General features: G+C 36.7%; 1 protein-coding gene across 1 annotated transcript; it reads left to right on the forward strand.

Annotated features, from left to right (window-relative positions):
• The first annotated feature begins 1132 nt into the window (after positions 1-1132).
• Positions 1133-25591, forward strand: LOC130927090 (transmembrane protein 198-B-like). The gene is made up of 6 exons (XM_057852631.1): positions 1133-1271; positions 6945-7183; positions 9905-10117; positions 13294-13417; positions 20471-20763; positions 24622-25591. Exons 1-6 carry the CDS (start codon positions 1133-1135, stop codon positions 24772-24774), a joined length of 1161 nt encoding a protein of 386 aa, XP_057708614.1. The 3' UTR covers positions 24775-25591.
• Positions 25592-27904: the final 2313 nt, after the last annotated feature.

Raw genomic sequence — 27904 nt, forward strand, 5'->3', positions numbered from 1 at the left:
TTAGAAGTAAACCAGCATGTACTGCATCTGATCTGGCCAATCCACAACAGGTCTTAAACCTAGCCAACAGCACTACAGATTGAGCTACTGCCTCTGCCAACTCTGTATTAATACTAATCGGCTCTCGCTCTGAGTCATACACACCGCCCACAGGAGGCACTGCTAACACATTTACATTAATATTCTTCATCTTAACCTATGATAAAGCTTTTAACTTCATATTAATAGTGAAAGAAAAGGCACTGTGGGTGATGGCATGCAGGTGTATCTCCCATTTGATTTTTAAAAGGAAAAAAAGTACTGCATTGTAATCGCATATAATGACAGATTATTAGCATAAATGCATATTTATGTTGTGTAAAATCTTGTCTTGATTACGCTGCAAAAACACTTCCTTAAAACTGGTTGAATTCCCTTGTTTTTAGTGTAAATCTACTAGAAATAAGTGAAATCATTAGCCAGTTCTTCAAGTAAATTTTACTCAGATTACTTGAAAAAAGCTTAACGGACTTATTTTAAGCGATAAATTAGTATATTTAATCTTTTTTAAAAATGTCAGAATTGTTCTTAATCCAAGAATAGATATTGTTCAAAACATTATTTGAATGCTAATTATTCTTGATTTAGCGGAAAAATGACCAAATTCTAGATGTATCGGCTTAATAAGAACAAATAGTAATATTTACTTTTAGTAAGTGGAATAATCTGCCACATTCATCTGTTAACTAGTCACTCAAAACAAGATGGAGAAAACTATTTGAGTAGATTTAAGAAAAAGAAATCTGATTAAGAAATTATAAATTTGCAGCGTACCATTAGCTGGTTTGTTATTTGTTGTCATACTTGTTGGGAATCACTGTTGCATAGCATGTAATTCAATCCAGTAATGTTGCAAGGATAAAAAGGTTTGTCGTCAAAACTCCAAGCATGCTTCAGGCACAATCGGCTCTCCAGCGGAGCACTTCCAGCGATCAATAATCTTCTCGCTGTCTTTCTCCCACCTTTTTTGTTCTTAAGTTTCCCAGATCTGAATGGGTGAGACACACTGATCTAGAAACCCCCTCCAACAACCTCTCCATCCCTGGCCTGCAGACTCCTCCCGTCAACGCTGGCTCCCATAACATCCGTTGACATGGCCTCTACCGGCTGTTTGCTGGGTCTGACCGAGCTGGGCCTGAAATGTGACCAGCAGATTGAGAGGAGATATGAGATTGTGCCCTCTGTGGTCTGTTCCATGAGCTGCCTTTTTGGAATCATCTACTGCTTCTTTGGTATGTTGTGCACAAGTCTACTGTTTGCATTGAGGTTCTGCTTGTATTTATCACAATTATTCACTTCATTGGCTGCCATCGACAGCATTAGACGTCCAATCCATTTGGGACAGGCTGGCAGCTAATGATCATTGATCAATGAGCATTTTAGATTTATGAAGTAAATTGTAAAATAAATATATATTTTTTTAATCATTAGAACAACATAGAATTTAAAGACATCTGAACAGTACAAAAATCAGGAGTAAAATTAAAACTGCATATATCTGTTGGAAAAATATATTCATAAGTACCGAATTTTCCACACTATAAGGTGTACCTACAGTAAAAGCCATCAATTTTCTCAAAAGCAAACAGTGCACCTTATAATCCAATACGCCTTACATATGGATCAGTATCGGTTAATCATGGCATGACATTTCCTTTAGCGCAGCTCGATCTACTGGATGTATACGCAACCCCAACCAGTACTACTACTACTACTACTGCACCTTATAATGCAGTGTGCCCTGTACATAAAAACCATTTTAAAATAGCCCATTCAACGCTGCTAAACGCGTTCTGACTACACACACAATAGGAAATATTGCAAATTGTGAATTTATGACGGAAACTATGGCGAATTTTCATCTCATTTTCGTGTCGTCAGATGACAACTGGCATCCATCTCGTTATGTTTTAGTCTCCCAAGACACGTTTTCAGCATGTCATCGTGACGTCATCGTCATGAAAAAATGTTTCGATGACGAAATATTTTCATGATCGTCACCGTTGACGAAAACAACCCTGCATTGAAGGTGTGCCTTATACTCCAATGTGCTTTATAGTGCAGAAAATACTTTACATAAAATTTAAAAAAAAAAAAAATGAAAATAGTAAATGCATGAATTTTAGATTTCTAAAAGTTACATAAGTATGATTAAAGATATTTGAAAAGCACAAAAAACAGAAGTGATAAAAAATACAATACAATGATAATAATACAAAACTTGAATCTTTTATTCATAAAAACTACATAAATAGTTTGCAAAAATATTTGTTATGTTCAAAAAGTAGGAAATAAACAGCATAAGTCAATAGATGAATTTCATTTTCATCTAAAAATTGGATTTGAAAAATGAATACATATTTAATAAGTACAAAATATAGACATATACAACATACAGTGCATGTTTTTTTTTTTTTTACATTAATTAGTTTTTAGTTTAGTTTAATTTGGTTCAAAATGATAAAACATTGAAAGAAACCGTGTAGCTTATGTGAAGGCAGATTCATTATATCTCATTATACAGTAGTCTTTAAAATATCATCCATGCGCAAATGTCTATTCATCAGGTCCTGTTCACAGTCACAAAGGTCATGTCATATATTGTGAGTGTATTTTCTTTAATTCAACTGAACAAAGTTACATGTGAGATGTGGGAAGACAAAAGGCCATCTATTTTTTTTAATTCAGCTGAACAAAGTTACATGTGAGATGTGGTGAGACAAAAGGCCAGGACAAAGCAGGAGAAATAAAAGGGCATAAGCTGACAGGAACAGATGGGATCGAGGGCTTGATTGCTCGAGGGATATTAGACAAGGTGAGCAGACAATGAGAAGGAGTGGCAGAAAGGCAAATGCAATGTACGGATTTGTCTTGCTAGAAGACAAGAAAAGCCAGGGTTTATACTTATAACTATGATAGAAGAACAAATACAAATTTGAAATAGTTCTTATCCAACAAAAGTTAATTTTAGATTTGCGGATGCCTTTAGAAAAGTTAGACAAAGGATAAGAAAAGCTAAAAGGATTGCATCAAATGGCCACCACAGTTTGGTCTCTGGTCTGGATAAAGGAAGTGTGCAATACACACACTACTATCATTTAATCTGAGGTTTATTCCCCTTGAGTCGTCGAACAGAAAGTAACAACAAAAGAGATGGAAATTTTAATGATGGCAAAACAGAGCTGAATGGTTTTTATTGGAATACAGAACAACATAATGATGCAACGCGAAGTACAACGACCCAAAGCCAAGAAATACTGAAGATGCCACGCTAAGAGACAAAAGAAAAGGAAATTAGAAGGGCAGCAGCCTGCATTTGGCAAATTAATGCGCATGACCTTTTAGTATTACAATATGATGATTAACGCATTGGCTACCATTGACAATCTGCAGTAGATGTCCAATCCATTGGAACTGGGACACTGGCGGTGAAAGAACATTTGTTCATTCGCCACCACACCCTCAAAGTTCAAATAAATTGAAAGTCAGTTGTTTTAAATGGCAGGCATTGATATAGGATATTTGTCCACAGTTTCCAACATTTTTTATCAGATTTTTCCATCACATTCTAATGAGGATTTGTCTGTGTGTTTGAAAGCCAACATGTGAAGACCTTGCTATTGCAGTTTCTAGTGCTAACAGTCCAAATAGTTCAAACAAAATACTGCACACAACTCGACAAAGAATGAAGGACTTGTCATGCAGTCTGCTGGTTTCATTCACTTGAAAGGGTGAAAAAGAAAAAAAAAAAGCTGTGAATTATTGCTTTTGTTTTAACACCACATCCTACTGCTTTTGGCCACATCGAAGACCAAATAGACGTGGAGCTGTACTATTAGAAAGCTTTCACTGTGTTTTTGATTAAAATACATCTACTGACATGAGCAAAAGGAGCATTTGTTTATTGTTTAAAATACTTGCTGGAAATTCCATCACTTGCACCTAAAGGTCACCATCACAAAGTATCACTGTTTTGCAGAGGTGGGTAGTAATGCGTTGCATGTACTCCGTTACATTTACTTGAGTAACCTTTTCAGAAAAATGTACTTCTAAGAGTAGTTTTACTAAGCCATACTTTACTTGAGTAGATTTGTGAAGAAAAAACGCTACTCTTACGCTGCTACTTTGGGCTACACAAGAGTCGTTTTATTTTTCCTCTTTATTCTACATATTAGATTTATTGTTGTTTTTGCCAGCGATGCTATTGGCAAGAGTGGCACTACTAATTCTACCAATAAGACGTCGAAACAATAATCATCCATTACACCAATCAAATGCAAGCTTGCCATTCTATGATCACACAAGCCTGTTCAGTCACGTGTCTTTGAAGCACCGGAACAAATGAAGTAGACATACATAGAGCGCTGCCCTTAACATGAATCGAAATCGCGGATTTAAAATTCTCTCCCAGTTTTTATTTGGCACCGATTGACCACAGAAAACCGGAGATATGATCCTTTTATTTTATTTTCATAATCGTAACTATGAAGGAACTACAGTAATCACTACTCAAACTTTTTTTTTTCCACTAGAGGGCAGGGCACTCATGCTCGCAGGGCACTCTTGCTCTTTGGACGAATAATGCTTCATTACTGTTTTTTTTTTTTTTTTTTTGCTCTCATTAATGATTTTTTTTTTCCTTTGGCTTAATGTGGTTATGTAATGGGTTTTTGTACAGTATCATTATAACAACAGTTCATATAGAAAACTTTGTGGTGAGACAAAAAAAAAACTTTAAAAAAATAAATAAATAAAGTCAAACAAAAACAAGCAGTTACTCAAAATGTTACTCATTACTTGAGTGTTCGTTTCACTGGATACTTTTTCACTTGTATTTGAGTACATTTTCTGGATGACTACTTTTACTCTTACTAGTGTAATATTATTTTGAAGTAACGCTACTCTTACTTGAGTAAAATTTTTGGCTACTCTACCCACCTCTGTTGTTTTGTGACCACAACTTTTCAGGGTTTTTCTAATTGCACTTTCTATCTAAAACTGAAAATTCTGTATAAAAAAATATATAAAAAAATATTTTGCCATTAAAATCATTATATTACAAGAATAACGTCATATGTTATAACACTGTGAGAAAAAAGTTGCAATATTGAGACAAAACTAATCATAATACCGTATTGGCCCGAATATAAGACGGCCCTGATTATAAGACGACCCCCTCTCTTTCAAGACTCGAGTTTGAAAAAAGACTTTTTGAACACCAAATAATTTTTTATACAGAAAATAATTACAGTGCATTTGAAACAAATGATTGTAACAATAAATTTGAGAGAAAAAGCATGCTACTTTGCCTCATTTAAATCTTAATACCTGAACATTTAAATATGTAAACTAAAGTTCAATCACATTCGTAAATGAGTGGATTCTGGGTTTTGAAATGTAAATAAACCAATCTACTGTGATAAAACAACAAAATTGTAATAACTGCATTAACCATCAAAGTGAAGTCTAACTGTAACTGTAGTCTTGAAACAAATCTGAATAAGGAAAAACATTGCAATAAAATAATGAAAACTGGTTAAACCAGTAGCTGAGCTTTGTCATGACAGAACATCGCTTCAATGATAGCTGGCGCCATCTAGTGTCATGAATGGGGAGAGTAGCTGAGATCTGTCATCATAACAGAACATCACTTCAATGATAGCTGGCGACATCTAGCGTCATGAATTGGGAGAGTAGCTGAGCTCTGTCATCTCAACAGAACATCGCTTCAATGATAGCTGGCGACATCTAGCGTCGTGAATGGGTATAATGTCTAGACCGCAAATATAATATGACCCCCTCTTTTTCAATCTTATTTCAATAAAAAAAACACCGTCTTATATTCGGGCCAATACGATATTGCGAGAATAAAGTCGTAATACATTTTTCGATTATGTAAAATTCTGTAAATTTACTTTTTTTCTCGTAATATTATGAAAAATTATGTAGAATTATGACTTTAATATCATATTACGACAGTTTTCTCATAACATTACGACTTTAATCTCATAATATCTCAACACTTTTCCTCATAATATTATGACATTTTCTCATAGTTGTCACTCTGAGGTAACGTGGCGGACTCAGCTGCGGAGTTCTGGCAACAAAGTTTTATCAGGAAAACAAAGGTTCTTCTGCTGGCATGAGGAAAAGTACAGACAATAAAGCAAACTTTGAACTTTGAACATAAAACGCTTCAAACAGAGGAATAAGTCAGGATAACTACAATCAAAAATTCAAACACAAAGCACTCCAAAAAGGAGGAAAAGTACAAACATAAAACACTCCAAATGGATGGAAAAGCTAAGATAACTAGGATCAAAAGTTCAAACACAAAGCATTCCAAATGGAGGATAATATCTAGACAACTATGATTGCTATGAAATAAGGCTGACATGACCAACATAAGTTGTAAGACACTTCTGCAAAAGACAAGGGAAACTCAATATATACACACGAGGTAGTGGGGAACAGATGGAAATAATAGGCAATTAGGTGACAAGAGGAAGGACAAGTACACAGACATGAGGAGGGTGAAGCCTTCAAAATAAAACAGGAAATGACATAACACTACATTACTATTACAACATATGACTTCATTCTCATAATATGTCAACATTAATCGAATTTAATTACTTTATTTCCCTAGTCCTATTTTTTTTTTACTACATTTGTTTGACCCTAATACTCAGGTGTAGGAAGGAGCTAAAATAATCGATTTTATCAACTCAATGGCTGCCATTGATGGCAAAAACCTTTCAATGTATTTGCGAAGGACGGAACGTTCACTCGTTGCCACCCTCACAGTTCAGTTAGGTGCTTAGAAGTGATAAACTCATTTATTATATACATCAAAATGAATTCATGAGTGGTAGTTTGATTGCGGTCTTTCTTCCTCTCCACAGGCTACAGATGCTTCAAGGCCGTGCTGTTCCTTACAGGCTTAATGTTCGGCTCTGTGGTCATCTTCATGCTGTGCTACAAGGAGAGAGTGATGGACACTCAGCTCAGCATAGAGGCATCAGTGGGCATCGGCCTAGGAATTGGGACTTTGTGCGGCCTGGTGACAATGTTGGTCCGCAGTGTCGGGCTGTTTATGGTGGGCTTACTGCTGGGCCTATTGGTTGGAGTGGCTTCACTGGTGGTGAGGACAAAAGCCAGATTGAATGTTAAAAAGTACAGTGGAACCTCGTAAATGCAATCAGATTGGGGTTGGATGACTTCCAAATTTTTTGTAATTACTTTACGGCCAGAAAGTAGAAAAGTGAATCAAATCCAGGCGGTTTCCATCATAAAATCTATATTAACTGGACAGAAACAGAAGTTGGTAGGTACGCCGCGTCAATGTTTGGGGGTGACCTCGCTGTTCGTCGGAGGCCAGGTTTCTTTTTCTTTACATCACCCGTTTCTCTGATGTTGTTTACCCATGAAACAGTCGACTGCAGGCCAGGAATACAATATTGAAACGTCTACGGACTTCACATTGCATTTTGATGATTGAGCGACCACTTAAACAAAAAAATGCCTCAATGACGAAAGCGCATTCCAACTTCGTCCACTCCTTGATGCCCACTGGGGTTTCTGAAAAATAAACACAAAATAAATAACGCATATTAAGAACCAAACTTTAAGCCCCACCCTCTCAAATAAATCCATCCCTACCATCCTCAGAACAACCATCGCTTCAGGACGCCAAATTTAAATAAGCAAGTTGCTCTGCCTCACCCTGTATAACACATTTTATACTGATGAGTTAGAACTATCTAATGATATTAAAGTAAAATTTGCCAACCCTTTGAATAACCCTGGCTACAATGTAAGGAGGGTGGACTACAAAACATTTTCACTGCTATCACTAACCATACCTTTTGAAATTATGTCCAAAAAGTTTTGGTTTTATTGTGTGTGGGATCATCTCATTCACTGTCAGCCATTTTCAGAACAGCCAATCTCATATTTCCACTCAGAGCATTTTTGATTGATTTAAGATTCAAAGTATTTGTTTTGTGATTGTATAACGATGATGACTGTTACTATTTTCCTGAGAAAATGGAAGCCCACCATGTTTTTTGGGGAAAAAATTTAAATAAAAATTAAATGTGATGTGACATTTCAATGTTATTGACTATTATTTGTTATCACGGGCAATTTGTTTACTACTTAAAAAAGGCTAGGTCTTAAAACACAGTTTTAGCAAAAACAAAAAATTCAAAAATAATATGCAATTCTGTACAATGGCAGAGAGCTGCAACAGGCTCGCAACGCACATCAACCATAACATGTCGACATTGCGCTTTCAAACGTATCACCAGACACTGTTAAAATGTGGTTAAAATATATACAGTGGTGGTCACACTATATACGAATTTAATTCGTTCCAGGATCTGATTTGTAAGTCAAAATGGTTGTATGTCAAGTGGGATTTTCTCATAAGAATACATTATAATTCGATTAATTCGTTCCACAGACCAAAAACCTAGTCTAAATTCTTAATAAATACTGTAGGTCAAATTAAAAATAGCAATTACACATAACAAAACAAATAAATTATAAATACAAATCGGAATAATAATATAATAATAATAAGTACAATAATGATATTGCGAATTATTAGACCAATGCCGTAGCCGTTAATTTCGCCCATTGATTTTTTTTCACAACGTTTCAAATTGCATGCATGGGACGAAAAATATAATAATAACCTTGAATCCTCGAACACATCACTCCTGAGACAATCCTTCCTATTTGTATGCAGTGAAGCTTTTGTACTTTTTCAACCTAAATCTGGCGTTGGATCGCTGCATGTGTTTGAGAATGGAGGGCCCCCGTACTTGAAGGAGTGGCGCAGTGTCTGGGGAATGTGTCCCGTCAATATCATTTTGAAGTCTGTGTGGCGATTGTGTTTTGGCATGCTGTTCCTGTACGCACCGTGTGACTAACGGCAGAGTGAGAGTGGTGCATTAGAGTGGGAAGCTTTTACTTTCTCTGTTTATGTTCTGTTGTTGTTGGCATCAGCGGATAGTTAATTGATTAAAAACCTGACGAAGCTGGAGACTTTCTTCCAATGTTACCATGATAATAATAATAATCAGAGTCGTCCTCAAGATCATACTAGACATATTCTACCCGTATTGTTGGCTGACGTGCACACCACGCTCATATTTTTCTATCATTTCCTTCAATGTTAAGCATCACCTTTTTCCTTTTTTCACCACCTGCATTAACCGTCTTGGGATTTTTGTTGATTTCTCTCATAAGAAAATCCGCCGTGCTTCGGTCTTGCAGTAAAAAAATGAATGAGATAACTGTTTTAGCCTATTCGGGGCAAGGGAAACTCGGTGGCCCACCAGGCCTATAAAGCACTAGGTGAAAACCTAATATATACACCAAATCTAGCAATTAAATACGCTCCTTTCATAAGGAAACAAAAATTCGATTCTACCACTTTCCATTTTCTAGTAACAAGCATGGATCATATTTCTCATAGTCCCGTTGTTTCTTAATGAAACCAGACTGATCTCACATGTAAAACAGTGTATCACTTTCTTCAACAGTAAAATTGTTTGTGAGCTTGAAATTCACAGGGAACCAGTGTCAGACTCTCCTCTACACCTCCCTAATAAAAAACGTTATTGACGAGAACATAGTATGTCGCCTATGGCAGTGTAAGAGTCAGTATCGCATGGATATGAACTCGTTCGTCTTTTGAAGCATAATTGCCCAGAATTTCAGCGTATAACTTTTAAAGGTTCCATTGTACTTGCAAGATGCTTTAAATGTTTATATGTGTACAACAAGAAAACACATCATCCGTTAAGTATTTTAAGTTCAGGAAGTAAATCGTTGTCACTTTCCCTTCTTGAAGGTCATGGAGGAATTTTACCACCCCCGAACAGTGTGGGTTCCTTTGGGAATCCTTCTGGGTTCTGGAACCCTATTTGCTGTCCTCACTCTTCAGTGGCAGCGCTGCTTTGTGACCTTTTCGACCGCTACCTTTGGATCAGCCATCATCACCATCACGGTGGATTACTTCATAGAGCTGTTCGCGATGGTTCACTACGTCTACGAGAGACTCAAGGTGCTTCTTCTACTTTCTTTGTGTTCCCGGCTGAACTTTTAATTGCACAAACAGACAGAAATACGATTTATTATTCCGAGTTGAGAGTAAATTGCTTCGCTGAGAAGTAAAGATAACACCCTTATTCAGGTAGAGTTATGCAGCTCTGCAAACTCGATTTCCAAATCTGTCAAGCAATGAGCAGATATCAAATCAGATAAGGCGATGTGGAAAATAACAATTTACCAACCACTTGCACAGTGCATGCACAACATACTACTTGATGACTCATTGGTAATGTGCAGTGGAGCATTTCATTTCTTTGCCGGAGATGCAGTGAGACACTTTTGCTACGCTTTGGAAATACTGCAGCAGGCCGAGGGGTCATACAGCCTTCTCGTCATGAATCATCCAGTCTGGTACAGTCCAGTCAGTCTGTACTTTGTCCAAGAATATCATTAGACCCACACTGCCAGACCAAGAGAGCAGTGGGGTGCTTTAAAACTTCCTTCAGGCTATATTTACACCTTGTCCTCTCCTTACTGGGCTTGCCAATAAATGTACGTAATCAGCAAGCTTAATTTCGATTTCACATCAGCTTTTGTAGACTTAGTAGAAAATCTGCAAGCACTTTGCTTTATTGATTTATTAATCTTTTATAGGGCAGTTATTTAACTCATTGTGTGCCATTTACAGCACAAGAACGAACGTTCATTCACCCCAGCCAGTCGGATTGGACTAGTGCCGTCAACGGCAATGGAAGATGAACATTAACTGTCAGGCTTTACAGTTTAAGTGAAATGGATGTGTAGTGTTGTCAATGGCAGGCAATAAGTTAAATACAGTACTTTGAAATACTTTTTTTTTTTTTTTTTTAATAAATAAATAAAAGGCCTAGAGTGTTATTGGGGGCCATAACCAAAGCGCATTTCTCTTTTTATGAATTGTAATTTGATGAATTTTGTTTTTATTAACATTTTATTTATTTATAATGAGGCTGCAACAACTAATCGATCAAATCGATTAAGATCGATTCATAAATTAGCCAACTAATTTGATAATCGATTTTTGCCGGCAGCTATGAGCAGTCCCATTTGGGTCATTGTGAGTGTGTAATGTGAGGCTGCGTGTGCCAATAATTAGAGCAAGAGAGAGAAAGTTCACTGCTACACTATGGTTGGGTTGCCGAATCAATTACATAACAAAATGTCGAGAGTTAGATTGTCTTTTCTGTGGTTAGATCCCATGTGCCTCTGTCAGAGGTAAGTAAATGAGGGCGATTGTATTGTTGATGAGATATTACTACTTAGCACAGATCGCTAAGCTATTTAGCGATTATGCTAATCAGTGTCTTAAGTGTCCGTTTGTATTGTGTTTTGGAGAAGCATATTAGCACTTGAGTTGTTGTTAGATAGTAAAGTTGTCTAAATTCTTTTTATAAAGAAACCACACACATAAACCCATTCATGTAACAGCTTAAGGCTGATTTATGCTTCTGCGATCCGGTGACGGCGGAGCGACGGCATAGACTCTACGCTGTCACTGCGCATTCGAAGTTCAGCGTCAAGGAAATGCGTTGCTCTGTAATTTACTTCCATGTCACCAGACAGGTGTGGCTTTGTCTTTGTATGGTTTTGTGGGCTGTGTCGAATTCCTTTAGTTTTCCTCCAGTCATTGACAGCAATGGCAACATAGGTGGTGTGTATTTGCAGCTGCAGCTAATCAGTATTGGACAACAAAAGTTATTTATACAATTGTTGAAGCGTAGAGGACACAGAAGATGTTTGCAAATGTTTGAAAACGCCGGTGTTGGTGTGCTGAACTAAAAATAACGTTCTGAGCGGACCAATCATAGTCCTTCGATATTCACGTCATGTGCGTTGGCGTGACGCGTAGTTAGGATTTTTTGGAGGTGCATGTCAGGCTACGGCGTAGGGTTGTAAATCGGGTCTGTGTTAACGGCTTAGGTACGCCGTCAACGCTACGCAGAAGCATATATCAGCCTTAGGTCTTCTTTCAACACTAATTTAAATTCAAACTGTAAATTGGCATACAAGAGAGTGTGCTTTGAAATTGGATTTGGATTGTATTTATAAACATTTGTTTGATAAAGAAAACTGATTCATTACAGTCTTCCTCCTCCTTATTTGAAATTTTTGTTTAGTTTTTTTTAGAGAAAATAAATGAGTCATTGACACAATATATAGCAGCGAGAAGAAGAAAAAAAATGTAAATCAGCAGGACTTCTTTTTGTTATTTGAATGAATGTTTTCTCTGATTTGTTTACTGATAAATTCTTTTTTGAAATGTTAAACTCATTACCTTTATTTAAAAATTCAATTTTATTTTCTTAAAACAGTACAGTTGTAGACTAAAGTTAGTCAGAAAGCTGTAATAAAATATTATTTTTGAAGGAACTAGTCATCCATTTTGTTTTCATTTATTACTTACAACATGCCTAAAATAACTGCAGGTTAAAATGTGAAGGTTATTGAAAAAAAGTGACATATATCCGATTAATCGATTAATCATTTAATGAATCGTCCGATTAATGGATTATAAAAATAATAGTTACTTGCACCCTAATTTATAATTTATTCATGAAAAAAAAGCTATACACAAAAAATAATTATTAACAAATATTCATATAATTTTAATTGTGACATACATGGACATCACATTTTGGATCATGTAGGACACACTTGTATACCAAATATTAACTCATTCACTGCCATTGATGGACGTCTAATCCAATTTGACTGGTGGGCTTGCAGCGATCAAACTATCACTTTGTTAATTTGTGATCGCTGGGTCTTTATTGGACTTTATTTTTTTTTTTAATTACCAAAAATACTCACTTGCCCTGTAAAGGGTTAATCTGCAAGTGTCTGGACATTTGTACTATAGGTAATAGTCATTTCAGACTAATCATTGGCAATTAAATGCTTAAGAAGCACTGAAATTGGTTTTCCAAGTGTTACTCAAACTGCATGAAAGTGCAATTTACGAGTAGCAAATACCAATCAACTGGAGTAAAACTTCATTAAGTAGCAAACAAGCTAAAAAAGAAATAAAATAAATAAAATTTAACATTATAAACTACAAGGGTAATGCATTTGGTGCAGTGGATTTCTGTGATTTGGATGAATTAATTATGTTAATGAGAAAAACAAAGATTGGAATTGTCATCAATACAGGTAGCGCCCAAAAAGCAAGTCTGCTGGTTCACGTGGGTCATCATGGGAGTGTGGCCGGTCCTCGCACTACTTGGCGTGCTGATTCAGTGGAAAGTCACAGCAGAAGGTTTTTCTCACACAGAGGGTGAGTATGGAACCACTGCATTTTTGCCACTAACATTTCTTAATGTGATGGGGGCTTAGGAGCAATGACTATTTTCATGATGCTTATGTTAGAAAACAATTCACATGTTATTTTGTGTTACAGTTGTGTGGCTTTACATTGTTTCACATACTAGACTGTGATCAACATCAAATTTTCCACGCGAAAATTGTCTATGTTAACTGATTGGCTGCCATTGACAGCACTAGACATCCAATTCATTTTGGCCCTCCAAATCAAAATGAATTGAAAGTCTGCTGTTGTCAATAGCAGGCAATGAAGTAAGAAAGACACTCATTTTTGTAAACAGAACATATTCAGAAATGTTGCAAAAATATTTTGTGTCTCTGTGATATAGTGATTTTTTATTTTTTTTAATTACAAATAGCTTGGTTTTCTCTAAATGTTTTTCCTTTTTTCCCCAAAGTGTGATTAAAAAAAGAAAGAAAAAAAAACTTATTTGAATATCTATATTTTAATAAATGGATTTTAAGCACTGCAAATGTAAAAATTATTATATAAATGAGATATACAATGGTAGGAAAGTATTTGAACCTTTTGGAATTTCTCATATTTCTGCATAAAATCACCATCAAATGTGATCTGATCTTTGTCAAAATCACACAGATGAAAATATAGTGTCTGCCGTAACTAAAACCGCCCAAACATTTATAGGTTTTCATATTTTAATGAGTATAGCATGCAAACAGCGACAGTATGGGGGGATAAGTAAGTGAACCCTCTGCATAGGGAGACTTAAAGAGCAATTGAAACCAATTTTTTTAAGTCAGGTGTGTGCCCAATCACTAATGAGTGGTTTAAAGTTACCCTGCCCACTATAAAACACACACCGGATAAGAATTGTCTCGATGAGAAACATTGTCTGATGTGCATAATGGCTCGGTCAAAAGAGCTGTCTGACCTGCGATCCAGGATTGTTGATTTGTATAAAGCTGGGAAAGGATACAAAACCATCTCTAAAAGTCTGGATGTTCATCAGTCGACAGTCAGAGGAGTTGTCTTCAAATGGAGAGAGTTGGGCACTGTTGCTTCTCTCCCAAGAAGTGGCCGTCCACCAAAGATGACGCCAAGAGTTCAGTGCAGAATACTCAGAGGTAAAAAAGAACCCTAGAGTGTTTGCTACGACTTACAGAAATCACTGGCACAGTCCAATATTTCTATGCACACATCAACTATGTGTAAAACTATGTCCAAGAATAGTGTTCATGTATGGACTCCAAGGAGGAAGTCACTGCTGTCTAAAAAACATTGTTGCTCATTACTGTTCGCAAAAAGGCACTTGGTCACTCCACAGAAGTTTTGGCAAAATATTTTATGGACTGATGAAACCAAAGTTTAATTGTTTGGGAGTAACACACAACGTCATATGCGGAGGAAAAAGGGAACAGCTCACAAACATCAACACCTCATCCCCACCGTGAAGCATGGTAGAGGGAGCACCATGATTTGGAGCTGTTTTACTGCCTCAGGGCCTGGACAACTTGCAATCATTAATGGAATAATGAATACAAAAGTTTAGCAGGATGTTTTGCAGGAAAACGTGAGGCCGTCTGTCAGACAGTTGAAGCTAAAAAGAGGATGAATGCAATAAGACAATGATCCAAAACACAGAAGTAAGTCAACCTCAGAATGGTTTCAGAAAAACAAAATACACGTTTTGGAGTTGCCAAGTCAAAGTCCAGACTTGAACCCCATTGAGATGCTGTGGCATGACTTAAAGACAGCGATTCATGCCATCCAAGGAAGCTGACTGAACGATAGCAGTTATGTAGAGGAGAATGGGCCAAGATTTGTCCTGATTGATGTGCCAGACTGATCTGCAGCTACAGGAAGCGTCTGGTTAAGTTACTGCTGCCAAAGGGGAGTTCAAAATGTGATGGTTCACTTATTTATTTTTCCCCCTTCTGTCATTGTTTGCATGCTATCCTCATTAGAATATGAAAACCTATAAATGTTTGAGTGGTTTTAGTTGAAGCAGACAGTTTTTTCATCGGTGTGATTTTAACAAATATCAGATCACATTTGATGGTGATTATATGCAGAAATGTGAGAAATTCCAAAAGGTTCAGATACTTTTTCGGACCACTGTATAGAAATATATACATATACAGTATATACACATGCATACATACATACATGAAGTAGATGTATACATGCATATATTTCAACGTTTTTAAATAAAATACTTTTCAGCGATGGACTGAGGGCGTGAAGTTTGAAGAGCGATATAGCAAGGGATCATTGTAATTTTAGCGTAGAATATCGTAGCTTGATTTCCTGACACCTGTCGATAATTGTTGTATTGCCATTATGTGAGATAATCATTATCGTGAGCCTTGTATTGCAAATTTTATCGCATCAGGAGGTACCCAAATGTTCCTGTCCCTATTACAAACCCATTTTTGTACGTCAAAATACAAGACAAAATCTTATTAAGTATCGACATGAAGTCACCCCAAGCTCCTGCAGTGATATTAGACACTCTCCATTTGTCACAAGTTCATCGAACGGTTTAATTCTGCTTGTAATCATAACCATAATGAGGGAACATAATGTGTGCTTCTGTGTTTGTGTGTTGTTAAGGCAAATCGCCTTTTTATCCGCACTGAAAGCAACCACAACACAGATGGCGAGATGGCACCCGCAAATGCATGCTGCAAAATCGTCAACACATGACTCTTAGAGGCATGCTTTCATACACAATAACAGACAAATACAAGGTCTCTTGCTCATTCATTCATTTAGCACTCACACAACCACTACAGATATGACAATGTCACACTTAGCCTTCAAAAACAGGATTTAACATTTGGTTGTAATAGCTTTCAGTTAGTGGGCATGGGAAGAGCGATGAAGCCTTGTCACTGAAAAATATAACAGTGAAGGGAAATAGACGTAGAGCATTGTTGCATTTAAACTACACAACAGATTCCCGGGGACGACATGATTTTTTAATAGGAACAAGTGCAGTACTCATAAGCTTCTTCCGCACTGACAAGCAAACATGAAAAAAAAATCGATACGTATACAATATCCGGCTTCCTCTTTGCATATTTTGTGCGTTGCTGCACATGTGGCGGGATGGATAAGAAATGAAGTTAATTTTTGTTATAAACCAGAGGTTTCAAACTCAATCGGGCGGCTTCTCGTAAAAGAGTTTGGGTTGCATCAAAGATTCCCTAAAAAGGGATTAATGTTCCTAACTTGGCTAACTTCTTGGTAAAAACATAACTACAGTATAAGTCATCATTAGTTTGTTATGTTAGCTATATTACAATTAAAAAAGGAAGGCAAAACATTAAATTCCCAGAGCTAAATATACATTGGTTTGAAAAAGTATCTGAACCTTTTGGAATTTCTCACATTTCTGCATAAAATCACCATCAAATGTGATCTGATCTTTTTCAAAATCACACAGATGAAAAAACAGTGTCTGCGTCATCTAAAACCACCCAAACATTTATAGTTTTTCATATTTTAATGAAGATAGTATTCAAACAATGACAGAAGGGGGGAAAAATAAGTAAGTGAACCACTACATTTAATATTTTGTGCCCCCCCCTTTGGCAGCAATAACTTAAATCAGACGCTTCCTGTAGCTGCAGATCAGTCTGGCACATCGATCACGACTAATATTGGCCCATTCCTCTCTACAAAACTGCTGTAGTTCAGTCAGATTCCTGGGATGTCTGGCATTAATCGCTGTCTTTAAATAATGCCACAGCATTTCAATGGGGTTCAAGTCTGGACTTTGACTTGGCCACTCGGTTGCAGCATCCATCGTCTTTTTAGCTTCAACTGTCTGACAGATGGCCTCAGGTTTTCCTGCAAAACATCCTGCTGAACTTTTGGATTCATCATTCCATTAATGATTGCAAGTTGTCCAGGCCCTGAGGCTGCAAAGCAGCTCCAAATCATGATGCTCCCTCAACCATGCTTCACAGTGGGGATGAGGTGTTGATGTTTGTGAGCTATTCCCTTTTTCCTCCGCACATGACGTTGTGTGTTACTCCCAAACAATTAAACTTTGGTTTCATCAGTCCACAAAATATTTTGCCAAAACTTCTGTGGAGTGACCAAGTGCCTTTTTGCAAACATTAAACGAGCAACAATGTATTTTAGACAGCAGCTACTTCCTCCTAGGAGTCCTCCCATGAACACTATTCTTGGCCATAGTTTTACATATAGTTGATGTGTGCGTGTGAGATATTGGACTGTGCCAGTGATTTCTGTAAGTATTTAGCAGGCAGTTTAGGGTTCTTTTGAACCTCTCTTTGTATTCTTTTGGTGTCATCTTTGTCTCCTTGGGAGAGAAGCAACAGTACAAAACTCTCTCCATTTGTAGACAACTTCTCTGACTGTCGATTGATGAACATCCAGACTTTTAGTGATGTTTTTGTATAATTTTCCCAGCTTTATACAAATCGACAATCCTTGATCACAGGTCTTCATACTGCTCTTTTGACCGAGCCATGATGCACATCAGACAATGCTTCTCATCAAGACAATTCTCACCAGATGTGTGTTTTATAGATGGCAGGGCAGCTTTAAACCACTCATCAGTGATTGGGCACACACTTGACTTAAATTGTTTGGTAAAAATTGGTTTTAATTACTCTTTAAGTCTGCTTAGGCAGAGGGGTCTCTTACTTATTTTTCCCCCTTCTGTCATTGTTTGCATGCTATCCTCATTAAAATATGAAAACCTATAAATGTTAGGGTGGTTTTAGTTAAAGCAGACAGTTTTTTCATCTGTGTGATTTTGACAAAGATCAGATAACATTTACAATTTAATGTTTATTTTATGCAGAAATTTGATAATTTCCAAAAGGTTCAGATACTTTTTCATACCACTGTACGCTGGCCACACTATTTTTTTTTTTTTTTGTCAAAATTGATGTATGTATTATTCATTTTCGTAATCAATTACAATTACCCTTCTTTTGATTTTTTTCCAATTAATTATTTGATCTTTTTTCATTTCCAATGGTAAATTACATGCTCGGCCATTTTTTGTTGAATTAAAGTTGTTTTACTATGTTTTTTTTTTTTTTTTTTTTTTGTTTTTTAAAACATTTAATTACTGAATTCTTTTTTTTTTTTAATTGCCCATGGCAAAATATGCGCAGGCCACTAATACTACTGCATAATATAATAAAAATAATCATATTATAATACAAATATTGGGCTATAAAATATTTTCCTGCAGGCCTCAAAGTCTTTAGCTGCCTTTGATGGCAATAGACGTCCAATCCATTTGAACTGGGAGGGCTGACAGCAAATGAATAAATGTTAGTTTTCTCATAGCCCTCCCAGTTCAAATCGATTGGAGATCTACTAAGGACAAACTATTTCACAGCAGACGGATGAAAATAGCCATATGATTGGACATCTATCATCGTCAATGGCACTGAAAGAGTTAAGTGGGCATCCTGTATTAGAGCAATTTACAGGTTTTTATGTGGTAAAATAATGGAAGTACATGGAGAAAAGGGGGATGGTGCTGTGGGAGCAGCTGTGAAAAGTGGGGTAGCCGGGGTCAGAACTGGCGCATACTGGGTAAACAGGGCACTCAAGTGGGCCAGTGAGGAAAATCACGTGGCAGCCATTCAATTGCGTGCAGCCCACTACTGATCTGTTTAAACATAATTGGCTCGTCTTCCTCTTCAGTTTTTTTGTTTCATCAATACTTCTGACATCATTGGTCAGCATAGAAACACATACAGACACAATAAGTGGCATTTGGCCAAGGGGTCCAGAGAGGGTGAGCCGAGGAAAAGAAAAAGGGGGTTTCATTAAGCAATTCCCTGGCAGATGGTGCCTCGTTATCCATGCGCTCACAAAGAAAAGCAAAACAATGGACAAGAACACACGCACTCATGGGCGACAGGCTATGATTTTCATGATGTTCACAGAATTTGAGTTTACGTTGTTGCATTACATTACAACATGTTTGAATGTGCAAAAGAATCATTAAAATTAAATTGAGATTGAGATGAAAAATAAGACTATTACATCAAGACCATTTTAAGAGAGTATCTTTGAAAAATGAGAAAGTTAAAAATGCAGCCATTTGCAATAATTTAAGGACAAGTGAGTATGACAAGTATGCGTCTGCACAATATTACTGACCAGGGGTCGCCTCAAAAATGGGACTAATGCTAATTGCTAATTCACTTTGGCTCTTTGGTTAAAAACAACACTGAAAGCTAGAGTTATCTTGAACTATGTCTGTCCATTACAGATTTAATTAACAATAATAATAATAAATAATAATAATAAATTGAAAAAGCAAAATAATGGAGCACAGTTTTTAAAATGTATGTATTCATTGTTGATTTTTTTTAAATGTATTATTGTTTTTATAATTTTCTTTTCATTGATTATTAGATTTTTATTACAATTATTTAAATTTTTTTTTTTTTTTTTTTTACTTCCCATGGCAATTTTTTAATTAAATTCATGTTTTGTTTTGTTTTTTTAAATGTACGTGTAGTACTATGTTATCTATTTATTTGGTGGTTTAATAATTATTTCATTTAAATTTATATAACTTTTATTGTCCTTGGAAAATTACGCACAGGTCCCACTATTAATACACTTCAATGTCAAAAAGTGGGCCGTAAAATATTGTCCCACGAACTTCAACTAGCCTCTGGGCCTCAAGTTTGGGACCCCTGTTGTTGACGTTCAGCACAATTAGTTGCCATTTGGTTGGTGATAGACGATCAAGTTGCTTTACAAATGAGCTGTTTTTAAATTGAACACAATGTTCAAAGTTCAGCATATTACCACTTACGAAACTCAAACTAACCTTTTTTTTTTTCATTCTTTCATAAATTTACTAATTTACTGCCATTGACGGTGATAGACATTCAATCCATTTGGACTAAGAGGGCTGGATACGATCAAACGATAAAAAAACTTCAAAATGTGTTAATATTGTTCCTCATCCTCTTCCCCAGTAAATGAATAACATCCTTCTTCCTGATGATGTTCTGTTTTTCTCTCTAGTGGTTTTAAGTCGACAACAAAGGAGAGTGCAGCTCATGCGTATCCGGCAGCGAGAAGAGAGGCTCAAAAAGGAGAACGAGAACAAAAAGAAAAAACAACAGAACCAGAAGAGCAGCCAAAAGCAGAAGGCCAACGGCCGTCACCACCAGCAGTACCACCACCCGGCGACGTCCCACCCCCACCACCCAGCCCGGAGCACGCAGCCCCCGAAAGTCCCTCCCTCCCAGACTGAGCCAGGCTTCCATCGCAAGCCGAACCCAAAAAAGCGCTTTGAAGGAGATGTGCTTTCACCGGTAAGAGCCATGTGAATGAGGGGAATGTCTTACGTCAAGGGAAAATAAATTACTGTATCTGTATCGATATTAGAATCGGTATCAGTGCAACACTATTCTTTAAAATTGTTATGCTATTTTTATTTACCGATACTGCTGATGCTATGCAACTTTTCAAGATCTACTGTATTTCACAACAGCTAGTCGCCCTACCCAAGGTGGTCGCCAGCTATGCGCATTGCCGTCAAAAGGAGCACTTGTCACCCTTCCCAAAATGTTGAGAGCATCTAATCATCATTCTGCTGCAGTGTTGTTTTTGGCAGCCCTTTTAATTTTCCTCTTAGTCTTAGTCTTTTGGACAATAGTACTTATTAGTCTTTGTCTTGTTTTAGTCATTTCAAAATGTGTTTGTCTTCGTCTAGTTTTTCTTTTTTTTTTTCAAAAACTCAAAAGTTTAATCTAGTCTAGTTTTTAGCTGACATTTACTTAATTTTTTTGTCTGTAAAATTCGAACATTTCATTCCAAAATAATTGAATAAAAAAAAGTTCCAACTATTCCGAAAGAACATTGCAACTAATAAAATGTCACATATTGTGAACATGTGAAGGAAACTATGGCGTATTTTCATCACGTTCTTGTCTCGTTAGATTAAAACTGGCATTCGTGTCGTTACGTTTTAGTCAGCAAAGACACATTTTTAGCTTGTTATCATTTCGTCATTGTCATGAAAAAATTGTTTGTCGACGAAATGTTTTCGTTATAGTCATCGTTGACGAAAACAACACTGTTCTGCTATGACTTCATTGAGTTTATTACTAGTAAACGTTCAATCCATTTGAACCGGTAGAAGTAGCACCGACCCTCCCAGTTCAAATCGATTGGACGTCAACTGCCGTCAATAGTAGACAATGAGTTAAGCAGTGTGTGACCAAGCCATGAAAGCAATTACTTTACCGTCATGTGTGAGTATGCAGTAATTTAGTATAAGAAAATATATTTCAAAATGATGTATTGGTACTCTATTGGCATCGGCTGATACCACACATCTGCGTGTCGGAATCAGTAATGAGTGAAGAGAAATGGAGCAACACTAGAAAAAAATGGATTACCTTTATAGAACAGTGAAGTATTAAGTTTCAAGCATCCGAAATAGGACTTCGGAAAGTCACAGAAAAAAAAGCATTAGGTGCAGTATTTGTTAGAGGAAGTTTCAGGAAAGACAGCAGCATGTTTGGCCTTGATAGAAAGCTCTTCCAGTGTTTCTACCAGTGCGTCATAGCTTGTTGCCCCCACACCAGGTTACAATAAATGTATTAAAAGTAAAGATGCACCGATACAAGTATCGACACGGGGGGCCGATCCGGGCCGAAATGGTGGTATCAGTATTAGAGCTGTCCCGACTAGTTGACATTGTCGACGCCATTCATGACGTAAATGCTTCGACGGGCACAACATACCGTCGACGGATAACGATGGGTTAAAAAAGAAAAAATTACATGCGGATAAAGTTTAGAATGGCGGACGCTCGCCATGCAAGTACTGAAAGCAGCATAAAGCCAAAAAAGCGGACCAGAATGGCCAGAGCCTAGAAGTATTTCAAGGAAATAGGGAGGGTGCCACTGTGTGTCTCTTTGCCAAGCTGAGCTCGCATACCATGGTAGCACATCAGCTATTAACGAACACTTGAAGTGCCGTCACGCAGGTGTAATTTTGGAAGACGAGAAAAAACAACAAGCTAGTGGATAGTAAATCCATACAACTTTCTAACGATTTTTTTAAATTGAAGTTGCCTTTATGTGCGTCGTATCAACATGCATCATTGTTTCCCCCCACGTACTTCACGTTTTTAATCTACTCTGCTGCTGCTCCCGAAAGCTGTAGATCTCAACATCTCTGTGCACGGCATGCAAATTGTATTTATTAGGATCATGGAAGCTCCCACTTGGGGAAAAAAATAGAATTTTTTTTTTTTTTTTAAATACATATATATATATATATATATATATGTATATTTACACATAATATAATAAAAATATATATGGAAACACAGCGCTGGCCTGCTTACTATAATCCATGACTGCACAAATGTTAATGACTTTTTATTATAAAGTATTATTGTGTATATATATATAGATATATATATATATATATATATATATATATATATATGTGTGTGTGTGTGTGTGTGTGTGTATATATGTGCATATAGGAATATACTCTAAAATTAATACTATATATTTAATTTTTGTTACTATGACTATGTGTGCCTTTGATTTAAAATAATTGTGGTAATATTTCAGACAGTTTTTCCCCTCCCCCAGAAAGAGCATCTGAACTCACACAAAGTATTCTGAAATTGATTGTCCGGGACATGAGGCCGATTGCAATTCATTTTAACATTTAAAACAATAGAGACATACCACAAAAAAGTAAGAATTGTTTTGACTCATGTTAAAAAGGTGGAGTCATAGTGTTTCCGTTTACATTTTTTTTTGCACTAGTTAATACCAGCAGCATTTAACCTCATTGTTTGTGATTTATAATCGGTATTTATGTTTATTATTTATAGGGTGATAAAGAATTTAAGTGTTCCAAAATGTGTATTTGGGAATTAATAAACTTGAAAAAAAAATTCATTATTAAATTAGTAAAAAAAAAAAAAAAAATTATCAGATTAGTCGAATAATCGTAAAAATAGTCGGCTGACTAATCGGGAGAAAATTAGTCGTTTGGAACATCCCTAATATATATATAAAAAATGGCCAAAAATTGGTATCGTTGCAACACTAATTAAAAGTACAGGGTGACCCTGCCCCACACAAAAAAGCCCCAAATTCAGATAGGTGTTATTTATTTTTATTCAGAATAGAAATAGACTGTAGCTTTTTTTTCAATATATCTTGCGTTGTGTTTAAAATGAACAAATCTTAGCTACAGTCTTTTTTTTTTCGTTTTTTTTTTTTTTTTAAATGATGCCTATATAAATTTGGGGCTTGTTTTTTATTTGAGTCAACCTGCATACAAATTTTAACTTTGTCTGGTGATACAGTTGATATTTGAACAAACCTGTCCCAGCTGTCTGCCGTTTCACTGATTTGTATTGTATTTTTGTTTGTTTGTTAAAACGGTATCTGTGTTTTTTGTAAGAATTTAAGTACTGTTAATAAATTTTAAATTTATTTTAGTTAGTTATTCTTTAAATAACACTAAGGCTGTCCCGATCCGATCACGTGATTAAAAATCGGACAGATCGCGCCATTTTTCAGAGGATTAAGAACAGGTGAAAAAGTTCGGGTTTTTAATTTAAAAAAATATATTTATGTCTTTCTGCTTAATGCTCATAAAGAGCCACACTCTCCTGCTAAGCTGTGCAGCAAAACTGTCCAGTGCAGTTTGCGTTTGGTAATTAAAGTTAATGATGATTGACAGGTTTGTAGCTTTGATCTTGCCAGAGAAGCTTGGTAGCTCTACGATCAAGGGTACAAATGTGTCAGTCATTGTTTAGCTTGTTACATAGTAGTGTACTGTGGCAACTCATTGTGTAAGTGAGAGGCTGTTCTCAGCAGCGTGATTAAATTAAAAAAGAGAATTCATTCAAATAAAAACAATTAAAATGAAAAACTTTTTTTTCGGTATCGGATCGGAACTCGTTATCGGCATTCTCAAAATCAGAGACTCTGTCTCTGATTTTACGATCGGGACATTCTTCAATAACAAATAATGGTCATAAATTCAAAATTCCTGTCAACTAAACATTTCCGTGGGCCTCTCTACTCCCAGGCTTTGCAAGTTTTTGTTGGAAACTCCGTTTTCTGTATTTTTTGTTTATCTCGTGTCCTCATTTCTTGAATTTTATCTTTGTATTTGTCTTACAACAGAGCTACATCCGCAGTTTCAGAGACAGACAAACAGACAGACGAGCGTACTCCCACAGTCGAATGATGAGCCGCTCCCGGATGGCTGAACTCGACTATGACTGTGGCTCTCAAGTGCCCCTCACAGCGTCTTCTGGAGCGCCAGTTCGTATCTGATGCCTCCAAAGGCGTCAAGCATGGCTCAGAGCGTTAAAGGCTGTGTTCGTATGGCCTTTAAAAATCTACAAGAAAACAGAACGGATTTTAGCTGCATGCTGAGTCGACTTGTCGACCTATTGACGCCAGACAAATAGCAAGAGAGCCTGCAACAAAACTGTCACATCTTTTATTTATCTCTGCTGAATTTTGGACTTGTGGCCCGTGGGTCACATGAATGGCTTTCAGAGATGTTAAGATGTTGCCTCTGCTTGAATATTTTCCATGGAGAAGATTATAACCAACAAGTGTCCTCACTGAAAGATGAAAAAAAACATTTGTTAGCTTTTTAACAGCAGTTTTTAAGAAGTTGTGCGTGTTAACTGGTGGCTGTGTTATTCAAACCAGCTCTACTCAATTGCAAAAACATGTAAGTTCTCGATATTTTTTTCTGAAAGAACAACTTCAATGTATATTATTTTATGCAGACATGGCACAGAGAGGGTCAGATCTACAACCATTCTCTAAGTGTGGAGTCATGAATTACTAAAAAGCTACCAATTATAATTGCAAAATCCTAAAGCAGCACCACAGTGGTATCGTTGCCTAGTTCGTTTGTCTCGACAAATGATCCTTCCTCTTTTTTTTTTTTTTTTTTTTTTAAATTTAAATTGCATGTATGTGGCCTCTTTCCAAAAGCCAGTTGGCATCCTGATGAGTAATAGCTGTACAAAATGGAAAAATGTAGTTTGGCTTGCGTATGAATACATGCTCTGCTCCATTTTATTTTCTTCTTTTTATATACACAGCTGGCCAAAAGTACTGGCACCTCTGCAATTCTGTCAGATAATGCTCAATTTCTCCCAGAAAATGAGTGCAATTACAGATGCTTCGGTAGTAATATCTTCATTTATTTTGTTTGCAATCTGTTGGCGTCTGAATGAAAAGGGACTCTATGGTAGGATACCCAGGAAGACCTCACTTCTGACCCAGAGACATAAAAAAAGCTTGGAGGGAGTTTGCCAAAATTTACCTGAGGAAGCCAAAAACCTTTTGGAAGAATGTTCTCTGGTCAGTTGAGACAAAAGTAGAGCTTTTCGGGTAAAGGCAACAGCATAGACTTTACAGGGGGAAAAATGAGGCCTTCAAAGAAAAGGTCCCCACAGTCAAAACATGGTGGAGGTGCCCTGATGTTTTGGGGTTGCTTTGCTACCTCTGGCACTGGACTGCTTGACCGTGTGCATGGCATTATGAAGTCTGAAGACTACCAACAAATTTTGCGGCATAATGTAAGGCCCAGTGTGAGAAAGCTGGGTCTCCCTCAGAGGTCACTGGAGACTTCTAAAGTGGCTAGCAATGAGTCCAGACCTGAATCCGGTAAAACACCTCTGGAGAGATCTGAAAATGGCAGTTTGGAGAAGGCACCCTTCAAATCTTAGAGACCTGGAGCATTTGGTCAGAGAAGAATGGTCTAAAATTCCAGCAGACCATTGTAAGAAACTCATCGATGGATACCGGAAGCGGTTGTTCCGAGATATTTTGTCTAAAAGTTGTGCTACCAAGTATTAGGCTGAGGGTGCCAATACTTTTGTCCGGCCCATTTTTGGAGTTTTGTGTAGCATGATAATGATTTTTTTTTTCATTCGCTTTTGTGTTTTTCCATTGCAAGCAAAATAAATGAAGATATAACTACCAAATCATTAATTTTCTGGGAGAAATTGAGCATTATCTGACAGAATTGCAAGGGTGCCAATACTTTTGGCCAGCAGTGCACACATACACAAGCAGCAGTTGTGATATGCTGGCCCCTAAAAGTGACTGACTGCTCTGATCATGTTGTGTTAGGTCAAAGCAGACAACACACAACAGTGAACATGTAAAGAAATCAAGTGCTACTGTGTTGGTGGCACACATGCCTTTTGGCAAGAGATGGATTGTACCAAACACTGGTTAAAACAAGGGGTGAGGATTTCTCTCGCAGTGTATTAAAATGTAATTGTGTGATGAGTTTTTTGTTTGGTTGGTTTGTTTTTCAAGAAAATACAGTAAATGCCGTTATTCCTAGGCTAAAATACATTTAAAACCGTCAAGATGGTGGCAAAGACATTGAAATGTGTTTCTTGAGGGAGCGTGAGATGTGATCAATTGCAATGGCGCCCTCTAACGTTTACAAATGGACTCTCCTTGTACATTACTATGGGACTTCTGTCTTCTTGCGATGGACATCCAGAAAGCAGCATTTTTATGGTATTATTTGAACTTTGTACTTATAATTGTTACTTTCTTATTGGATCATGAGACAAGCAGAAATTTAACAACTAAATATATATATATATTTAAATGCCACCGGAAAAGTACATTTGTACCTATTTTTTGTGTACATCTTGTAGATGTTTAAATAAGACAAAACAAAGGATTGCCATGACTTCAGTACTGAAGTGCCACAATCAGCAATTGTGATTGTGTTGAACTTGGCAGGCCTTGCACTTCTTTGAGGGGTACAAGTGCACTGGTACCTCCTTTCATGCACGAGTGTCCTTTGTCTTGTGTTTTCATTGTGTCGGTGTGTTGACGTGATGTGTTCTGGTGACAATTTCCTCGTAAATCACATGATTTCATGTCAAAATTGGACTAATTTGAAAACACGAAGAACTGTCAGAAAGCCCAGAACAACAATGAAAAAGCGGTATTTTGCAATGATTTCTTACTAAATTATAGTTAAAATATATGTTTTCTTTTGATTTGTTACATCTAATTTTATTTCTAGGTTCTCCTCATCAAATTTCATTTCAATGACAGCAGCATATATTTATATTTAACTTGTGGCTTAATTGTCCTTCCCGTCCATTATCTTTTCTCTTTCAGGATTCCTCTTGTGTCTACATAGTCTGTTTAAACAGTGCATGAAAAACATTTACATCCTCCCAAACGCAATGTTTTGCCATCTTTTTTTTTTTTTTTTTTTGGTCTAATTTGACAGTGTTTTTGTTGCATAATTCCAGTCATGTTATCTCTCTTTATAATTTAACAGCAAACAGTTTACTAAAAAGTATGCTGAATTTGGAAGCACTGAATTGCTCCTGTCAAGTTTTCAAAAAGAATACATTTTTCAGTCAGTCTTTGAAACTCCTGCAGGATATGATGAATTAAC

The sequence above is a fragment of the Corythoichthys intestinalis genome, chromosome 12 (genome assembly GCF_030265065.1).
Source record: "Corythoichthys intestinalis isolate RoL2023-P3 chromosome 12, ASM3026506v1, whole genome shotgun sequence".
Classification (NCBI taxonomy): domain Eukaryota; kingdom Metazoa; phylum Chordata; class Actinopteri; order Syngnathiformes; family Syngnathidae; genus Corythoichthys; species Corythoichthys intestinalis.